The sequence below is a fragment of the Ammospiza caudacuta genome, chromosome 9 (assembly GCF_027887145.1).
Source record: "Ammospiza caudacuta isolate bAmmCau1 chromosome 9, bAmmCau1.pri, whole genome shotgun sequence".
Classification (NCBI taxonomy): domain Eukaryota; kingdom Metazoa; phylum Chordata; class Aves; order Passeriformes; family Passerellidae; genus Ammospiza; species Ammospiza caudacuta.
Window position 1 is genome coordinate 18,366,826 of NC_080601.1, and position 9,585 is coordinate 18,376,410.

At 40.0% G+C, this 9,585-nt stretch overlaps 1 protein-coding gene across 1 annotated transcript; it reads right to left on the bottom strand.

The window, feature by feature from the left end:
• Window positions 1-495: 495 nt before the first annotated feature.
• PLAU (plasminogen activator, urokinase) lies at window positions 496-8,835 on the bottom strand. Its single transcript, XM_058810603.1, has 11 exons — window positions 8,806-8,835; window positions 7,158-7,268; window positions 6,585-6,636; window positions 6,311-6,415; window positions 5,650-5,815; window positions 5,312-5,397; window positions 4,997-5,186; window positions 4,210-4,364; window positions 3,149-3,289; window positions 2,418-2,566; window positions 496-1,589 (listed from the first exon to the last, which is right to left on the bottom strand). Exons 2-11 carry the CDS (start codon window positions 7,215-7,217, stop codon window positions 1,395-1,397), a joined length of 1,299 nt encoding a protein of 432 aa, XP_058666586.1. The 5' UTR covers window positions 7,218-7,268; window positions 8,806-8,835; the 3' UTR covers window positions 496-1,394.
• Window positions 8,836-9,585: the final 750 nt, after the last annotated feature.

Below are 9,585 nucleotides of genomic sequence, written 5' to 3' on the forward strand. Positions count from 1 at the left end.
TGTCCACCACTGGGCTGTCAGGGCATTAGCCTCAGTACAGTCACACAGTTGTCAGCTCTCACTCCAGGCAGCTCAGAGCCAGGCACAGCTGTGGGAAAAGGGAAGTATTGTCCCACCCCTTTTATAGACATGAGACTGAAGTCTAAGGACACATGACAACAATAACAGCACTGCAAAGAGTGGAGATGTTACCCAGTTCAGTCTTGAGTCTTAAGGACCAGACTTCATCAAGGTATCAAGGTTCTTCTTCTTATCATTCCATCACCATTGTGCAAGGTTCATGTACCCCAACTACATAAAGCTATAGCTGTAGTAGCCTTTTTACAGACACCCATGTGCATTTTGGAAAAAGAATTTAGCTTATGCATATCAAATTCTTCACTAATACTTATTTTTTACTAAGGAAGATTACAGTGAGATTACAACTTAATAATGACAATTCTCTTTTGAGTCACCCTTCTATTTTCCAGAGAAGAGAAACATACATAAGAAGAAAGTTTTTTTTTAATGATAGTTAACATCCATAATACAAACAATAAGTTAAACACAGTAAAAATAATTTAAATAAAGTTTGAGGTTCCAGCCCTCATACAAATAATCCAAATCTACAAAACAAAGACAAGTTTAAAAATAAACCCAGAATAAGTCGGAGGAAAAAATATCACTTCCATATAATATCAGTTAAATGAATGGAAATAAATTTCTGACTTTTGATGCCTGCAGCATTTGACAAATGCCAAGTCCTTAAATCTTCTCCAGGGTGTATAGGTAGATGTAGAAGTTGCATAATCAGACTTTCCAGGGGACACCTTCACATGTGACCTGGAAGCCCAGCAACTTTCCAATTTGCTGCCTTGCAGCACAATTCTTAAGTTAAATACATTAACAGTTTGTAATGCTGACTCAACTACTACTTTTTTTCCCCCCAACTTTTTGATGCCAAGTCTGATCACTCTCTAAGTACTGGTCTTAACAGGCTAGGTTTGTGGGACTTGAGACTTAGTATTATTCAGTACAATAAGGGGAGATTTTAGACTCAGGTCATGTATAAAATGAATACTTAAATTAAGTAAGTTGAAACCGTATCTATTTCCAGAGCAAATGCTGGTTCATAAATGGAGTAGATAGCTAACTTGCTATGCATAGTATCATGCATGGGAATACTCATTTAAATGTTAAATATTTTAACTTTCCACCGAGTGGTTTCCAGGTAATTCAGAGTAGTAAGATAAAATATCAACCCTCTCTCTTCCTCGTGCCTCAGGAACACTGATCTGAGTGACTGACCACACAAGCATTCCAAATGAAAGCCTCTTATGACATTCAGGTGTTCACTGTCCTGGTGTCAGTATAGGCAAAATTTTGTTCATTTCAGTCCAGCTGTCAAAAACAGGTCACTTTGGTTCAGGAAGAAAACGACTCTTGGCAGCTAGCCCATTCATGCTGGAGTCAATCCAGTTAAGGTATTGAGTAACTCTGGTGTAAACACCAGGCTTGTTTTCCTTTGCACAGCCATCTCCCCAGCTGACAATGCCATAAACCATCATCCTGCCATTGTGCTCACAGACCATGGGGCCACCGGAATCTCCCTGACAACAGAAAGAGAACATATTAGGTCATTGCAGATGGAGGCTGTGATTGTTTTTCTAGAGTTAAGCAAGCTACTGAGGACCTATGAGCTAAAGCTTTGATCTTTGAGAACATTGCTTAGATGGAACAGAAGGTTTGGCATCTGCTGTGACTTGAACAGTCTCTGAAGCTGAGATCTCTAGTTCCCCCTGTCAGGATACCAGGAGAATAGTTACCTTGGAAAACAACCCTCCATCCCCATCCCAAGTTTATAAGCATAGATATTAGACTAGTGATACAAGGTCAAGGCCAACATGCCCTATATTCATCACAGAATCAACTGTCTCCCTGTCCATAAGATACTCTGACACCTGAGGATGCTTGTTTTTCTCAGTGGCTCCTCCTTACTCCACCCAGAAAGATGCAGGGAAATTAATCTAGTTTTGACAAATCTGGAGGTGCTCAGTGTCCCCTTAATCTACCCTTGCAAAGCTATAGTTAATGTGCAAACATTAGAACAGTTGCTAGAACAGTTGCTATATAGCTCTGATGGTATCTATCAGCTATTGCTTGAATAGATTGAAAATAAGGCCTTGAGGAAAAACAGAAGTTAAGACAGTGCACTTGCACCTCCAAAGGAAGGCCTGGAGGATGTAAAACCTAACTGTGGATTCCAACTTTATTCCAGATATTTGGCCACGTGACAGGTCAACTCCACTTGACATAGTAATTTCTAGTTACATTAGAGACTCTAGTGACTAGTAGAGTTATAAGATGCTGCCAACTGATCTATGTAGTAGTGTACATGTATTTGAAGTTATTTAGAAAATAAACCAAACCAGTTTTACCTTGCAGGCATCAATCTGCCATGTGGGATCCCCAGCACAGACCATGTTGTCAGTAACTCTAATATTGTCATAGTATTCATATTTGCATTTTCTCTGTGATATTAAGTTCACAGTGGCTGACATAAGTCTTTGAGCATAGAAGATGTCATCTGCAAAAACAATAAGTATTTCATTGTTCTCACTCTCCAAGAAACAAAAAGCAGCAAGAAACCCCCCCATAACACAATTTCTGCACTTAAATTAGCATAACCATTCCAATTCTCCATTACGGTTCTTACTTTCACCTTATGCAGCATTGGTTTGCTTTTACTGTTCATAAAAAGGTCTCAAAGAGAAAAACAAGTGGTCCAAACACAAAATACAAAGTTTAGTTTTTAGAAGGAAAGCGTTCAATAATTTTTGATGGAAAGTCTGCACAAACACAATCCCTTGCTAATCCTCCCACACATCTTAATTTTTTTTTCTGCTCCTCATCACATCAGGAACAATAAAAATTGTGGTTTATATTTTGCCTTACTTTGTATGGTTGATATGAGAGAGAAGCATCAGTTAGGAAATGCCATAGACAACTAGAGAAGATGATAGCAAAGGTCATCTTCAAGAGATGCACATGGAATACACATACGATGGAAAGGAATCCTTTTTTAACACTTCACAGATCATGGTGTAAAAATCACCACATTCTCACCATTGTGGAAGACCAACTTTGGGAAAAGAAGTAATTTACTTACAAAAATCTTGTTTTCCATAGCCAGCTATTTCACAGTGCGTATTTTCTTTTAAGTAGAGGTTCCTCTCTGGCAAGCAGACTGTTCTGACATACTTGGATTCTACTGCACACTGTCCAGAAGTTGTCCTTATCCTTATCAAAGCTATTAACCAAGTCAGAAAAGATACAGTTAGATTTGTAAATTTTTCCCCTCAAGTTCTGACAATAGGAGTACTTGGTACAGTTAATGGGAATAGTTGCAATTATATTTAGTTCTGGTTACACACAGCTCCCCTCATTGCTTTTGGAACAAGTCATTACTTAATAACAACAACATCAGTTTCCCAACACTAAAATTAACAAGTGTTCCAACTTATCCTTCCTCAAAGGATAGGGGCTAATACTCTTGCACAATACTCTTTTGCCTGAGCTATCTTTAGATGTTTAAAGAATCAGCTTTCTGACTGGCTGTAGAGGGCAGTACCCGCTATCCTGAATGGCTTACAAAGATATTCTTGGATTTTCTTTACTTCAGCAGCAGCAGGAATCTGGAAGGGGTGGTAGAATTCTAAATGTCAAGTGCAAGAGTGAGAAGTCTGGTCTGTTCAAGTTGCAAAAAACCATCTCTGACATGGTTGCTTTAGGAACAGGCTTGTGAAACCCAGGTTTTTATGAAAGTCTGAATTAATTCAGGATAATCTTCAGCTAATGAGGTGGTTGATATGGCAATCCCATGCTATATGATGAAACCTACTGTGCATGCATTTTTTTCCATCTTTTACTATACATACAGTCTGATCTTTAGGCACCTAATAAAATGGCAGAAATGCAATGCTGCCACCAGTGCTTATGGAAAAGCCATGTCTTCCACAGGTCCAGAGACTGCTTGCCAGGTAATGCACCTGATATGCACCACAACCAAAACTTAACAAGTGCAAAACCTGTCAGCACAGGCTTAGTTTTCAGACTGTTCCTGCTTCCCTTCTTCCCATCTCTGGTTCTACTTCTTTTGAACACATGCCACAATTATGCAGCCTTCACCTATCCCAGTGTTTTAAAGGCTTATATTAAGACAACACTTACCAATATCATTCTCATTGCCACCTGTGTCATCTGTAAAGTCAGGGTGAGAGATGATCTCATCAACCATGAATACTTGTTCTTTATCATCAGTAACATTCAGTATGGACTTTCCAAGGAAAACTTTGTAGACAGATTTGTTTATTGGTCTTCTTGACCTGAGTGAGAGTAGAGAGATTGATGAGGACTACTGATTTCTGAAAGTAAGGTCAACAGCTGAGATCCACTCCAGTTCTCTTTGACATTTATTTTCATGCTGATAAGAAAAAGTAAACTTTAGTTTGCTTTGAAAGTTGATCCAATATTCTGAAGAAAAGCATCCTAATTTTCCATTTGAGGGGATTAAGATAGGTATTTAGACATTCTGAAACATGCCTAACTAGTTGCTACTAATGAAAGGCGTTGGCCTTAAGAATCCCCTGCAGGATGCCAAAAGGATCAGCTTACCATAGAAAAGTCAACAAAAAGCAGCCATTATTAGCTGTATTACACAGCTCACCATCAGTACAACTATTAAGCTTAGGGAAGGGCTGAGGTAAAAATGAAATCCTGGCACCAATATACACTGAATTGTTAAAATTGCATCCCACCCAACCGTCCACATCTTGCTAGTTCATTCTGCTAGATGTGGGCTCCCAGAGGCTTAATGTTTCTTTTGCTGCTCTTGTTTTGTTCAATCAAAGGAACATTCTTACTGTGGTGCATTCCAAAGGGTTGCTCAGGGAGCATCACACCAAGAAATCAGTTGAAGAAAGTGTCAACTAAGAAGGCCGTGGAACTGGAAACTTACGGAGTGTGGAAGCAGTGTGCTGCTGTGAGCACCCAGCAAGGGTCGATGAGGCTGCCCCCACACAGGAAGTGATCCATGCCCCTTATGTTTTGGAAGATGCCTGCTATCCAAGGCTGAGACTCAACCTCTGCCTGCTTTCCACCAACAATCTTGAACATCTTGCTAATGCTCCTTTGACCACATGTAGGCCCTGTGAAAAGAAAAATTTCATTCAGATGTTCTTACAAATAAACTCCAAACTTGTGCTATTAAAAATAAAATGAAAAAAAAAAAAACAAACAAAACCCCAATTGTGTTGAAACTAATATTACTTACCACACTTCTCTATGTTGCAAGGTGTTTCTTGAATGGCAGATCCCCTTTTGGTGTAACACCAGGGTCTGCTCCTTCCATTTGGGTTTCTAAAAGATAAAAAGAGTGTTCTTTTCATAAAGACAGTCATAGTATTTTAAAATTTCCAAGTGTTTTGGAAAAAACAAAAATATTTTGTTGTAATATATGCCAGGGGAAATAATGCTTCAGAAACTCACATTCCAAATATTTTTAGTCAATAATTCAACTCTGTAATGTTTTTTAAAAACATGTTTCTCAGTGAAGTATCTCTGGGACTGTGATAATAAAAGCTTCCACAAGATGAGTGCTGCTTTTCTTACCTGCAGTAGCTGTGTTTGCCCAACCCAAGCTGCAAAGCATTCTCTGAGTAAGCGTGGTAACGACCCCTCCTGATTAGTGAGGGCAAGTTCCATGGCAGACATTTGTCTTCTGTTGCCATTCCTCTGTAGTTCTCCCCATTTTCAGTATAGCATGTGCTGTCAGTGTCTGAGAAAATAAATATTTTATTAGCAGCACGCTCTTGCGCATAATTGTTCTGTGACAGACATGAACAAATCCTTCAAATGAGGAAAAAAGTTCTTGCATTACACTCAAAACCAGATGCAAAATCCAGACTGACTAGATACTGTTATTAAATTTGCTCTATATGGATTTTGAGTGTGCATATTAATTCTTTAACAGTTTAAGTGAATTTCACAGTCTAATAAGTTCTTCTGCTTCTGACCACCCACAAACTAGCTTGTTTTTCCACCCCAATCTAAAAGTAAGGTTGAGGTGGCAGGGACAAAGAAATTAGTGATCCAGATTTTGCACCAGCATTTTCTTGCTTCTCCTCATTTATTCTCTTAGTACAAACTGCTAAAGGCTATCCAGTCATATCTCTGGGTAATGCTTTCACTTGGCATTTCATATGAATTCTTTGGCTATCTTTTAGACCTTTCCAATCAATTTAGTTAGCATTAAGGAAGACAGATACTCTACCTAGTTCACAGTGAAGCCCAGTGTATCCATCTGGACATATGCAACGACCAATTCCACTGAAGAGGTAATAGGTAATGCATGTTCCTCCATTCAAACAAGGGCATTCTGTAAGTCAATGACATCACTGATTATAGGCAAAACATTTGAATGTGGAGATGAAATGTAATTGAAAATTAAGTTTTAGGTGTTTCAGTATCAATAAGGATCTTTCTTCTTGTACAAGTACAGGATAAGAAGTTCCATTTAGGTTCAAATAGAACAGGCAGATGCTTACCCTTGTGGTCTGATCTGCGTTTATATTGCTTGTAGTATTTCCAGCTATAAATCTACAGGAAAAGAAAAAAAAGAATTTTTAAGGAGGCAGTTCCTTTTATGTGGTTTAATCATCTTTTCCCTACTGCATACCTTCAACTGTTTAGTTTTTTGCATGTAGCTACCTGCTGAACCTACTCTGTGGAATCTGGATATGAACAAGAAGTGCAACTGTAATTAGGCAAAGCAGAATGGGGAATAAAAACTAATCCCATGTCATGCAAACAAAAACCACCAAAAAAACCCAAAAACCCTAGGATCAGAAAAGCCCCACTGAACTGTGCCACTGCATCAGGAAAGGGAAGGAAACTTCACCCTCTCCACCAAGCAGTGCAGTAAAGATGCAACATTCATCAATTGCCCCTATCATTTTGCTGACCTTGGTGCTTCACATTGTGCCAGAAAATGAAAGCCAGAAAATTTATTCAACAATGAATTCTTGTTCTGTCCTTCAGAGTTTTTCCCTCTGCTTTGCAGGCTGAGTCTGCCTTTCTCCATGAAATAAGATTAGGCTTTTGATATACTTAAAACTTACAGACTCTAATCCCGTGACAAGGGCGCCCAGCATTACTGTGAGGAAGATGAGTAACTTCATGTTGTTAGTTAACTTCTCTCTTTGTTCTTCTTCGATCTGTATTATTTAATTCTGAAAATAAAAGAGGACTTTAGTGTCATGCTATAGCCTGCAGTGCCAGTTTTCTTGCTTCTGTTGTCTTCAGTTACAACACAACTGATGAAGAATGAAGCTTTTACTTGCAGCAGGATATCTGCTTATTATTTCCATAAATTAAATTAGAGGTTATACTTTGAAGGTTTTTTTGAACAGGCAGCAATAAAACCAGATTTTTTTTCAAGAGTGTAATTGAAACAAGGAAAGAGAAATTGGAAAAATCCATACTCCATTTTTGCAGTATGGACTAAGTTGGAAATTGGCAGATGTATTTAGCTGCTGCCCAACTGTTTGTACTATTGAACTGACCATTGCTACCATCAACAAAAGCACTGAGCATGCACCTTGAGGGTATGAAAGGGAAAACTCAGTTTTTCAGTCCCTCTCTAGTTATCAACTGCATTTTGTTGCTGCTCAGCTTTAGGTAAACCTGGCCACCTGACCGAGTGCCTCTGACCACTGCCACCTCTTGAAAGTCTGCTGGTGATGTTGCCTCACTTATTTTCAGTGTTATAGGTTTACAACATAGTCTGTCTCAACTTCTTATATGCAGCTGGATCTTGTAGCCAAGCAGGTATAGCAATCTTTCCAAAAGCAAATAATTATAATGTAATAACAATGGGGGCACAATAAAGTCCCATGTGTCTTTTCCCTCTTTTTAAATTGCAATAGAAGTCATGAGAGTATTTTTTTTAAGCTCTGACTCTTTCAGTGCTCTCTCACTTTTAGAAAACTGTAAAACTTCATTTTTAAAAGATTCCATGGGAATCATAGCTATATTTATATTAGCAAAAAAAAGCAATGCAGTAGAAGATGCACAGAACTGAGCTGTACACTGTACCTGCTTCAGGTTTCTACAGCGGACTAATTTCAGTTTGGTCCTGCAGACTGAACACCTGCTGATATGTGGATTGCACCTTCTAGCTTTACTTCATTTGGAAGAAATGGAGTGCAAGTACTCTACAGCTCAGTATTGAACACTCCTAACACATGTTCACACACTCAGTGGTGTGGACCAAAACACAGGGTATACAGAAGATCACTAGATTCATTTGGAAAATAGACACAACACAAATGAAAATGCTAATGCAGATGCAACCTCTGCTGTTAAGCAGGTGTCATAATGCAAGAAAGCAAATCATGCCTCAGGTACTTGGCTATGCATGCATTTCCGATTCAGATGAAATTTTAGCAGATATACTTCCCTTAAACATTATTATGACAATTATTTTTAGCATTTGTGGCAGCAATGAAAGTAATTTATTCTTTGCGACTATAATTCGTTTCTCAGGCCCAGCCTCCACACCATAAACAGCAGTACTGCTGATTCCTTTAAAAATTCTGCTATACTGTGGCAGTTAGAACCGACCTTCCCCGCACCTGCGATACCGCATCGCAGTAGCATTTTCCTTATTTAATTTCAATGCAATTTTAAGAGCAATCGTTTCGTCCCGATCGATTCAGACGCTGGTGCCTTTAGCTGCCGGCGGGGTTGCAAAGGCACGGCACTTACCGGAGGCGGTGCCGGGCTGGCGGAGCTGCGGCGGCTGCCGGGGCGCTGCCCGCTGCGGGCTCTATAAAGGCCGGCCCGGGGCGGGGCCGCCGCCGCCGCCGCCGCCCTGGGGCGGCTCCGAGCCGCTCCGCTCCGCCCCATCGGGAATCCTCCGGCGAGCCGCGATCGGAGCTGCGGCGTGACTCAAGGGGGAATTTTTTATGCTGCTTTTTAGTTTCGGGGAAGGGGACTACGGTCAGGGCGAGTAAACACCTTTGTACGGGGTAGGATTTCTGGCAGGGGCTCCTTGACAATTCCTTAGGGACATTTATAAAAACAAAAGAAATGTGAGAGCTATGAAAGGAATGACTAGAAACGTGCCTGGAGACTTGACAGAATGATAACAATGATAACATGTATGTATGTATGCATTAGCAATAAACATAGAATGACTATGAAACATGCCTGGAGGTACAAGCAAATGTGGTGTATTATTCATATGGTACTACCCATAATGAGAGAAGCACAAGTGATTTTTTAAATAACAGAGGATTGAACTCTTTCAGGTGTGGATAAAACACAGCCCGCTGGGAGGGAGTATTGGGTCAGAATGCACTTGAAGCACTGGGTGTGTTTTCAGAGAGCTGTCTGCAGCTGAAACACACAACATGGGGGTGAGCAGGGTGCAGTTCTCATGCCAGCTGGAATGTGTTAGGACTTGGGGCTTACAGCAGGTGTGAAACTCATCTCCTCCAAATTACTTACGCTCACTTGGGCCTGAGCAATCGTGAGAAAGTGGTC

Excerpts from the sequence above, each read along its gene's own strand:
- PLAU (XM_058810603.1), bottom strand. The coding sequence starts at position 7,217 with ATGAAGTTACTCATCTTCCTCACAGTAATGCTGGGCGCCCTTGTCACG. Across the intron at positions 6,416-6,584 it reads ACGCAGATCAGACCACAAGG|AATGCCCTTGTTTGAATGGA; the intron begins GTAAGCATCTGC and ends ATTGACTTACAG. Across the intron at positions 5,816-6,310 it reads TGGGCTTCACTGTGAACTAG|ACACTGACAGCACATGCTAT; the intron begins GTAGAGTATCTG and ends TTATTTTCTCAG.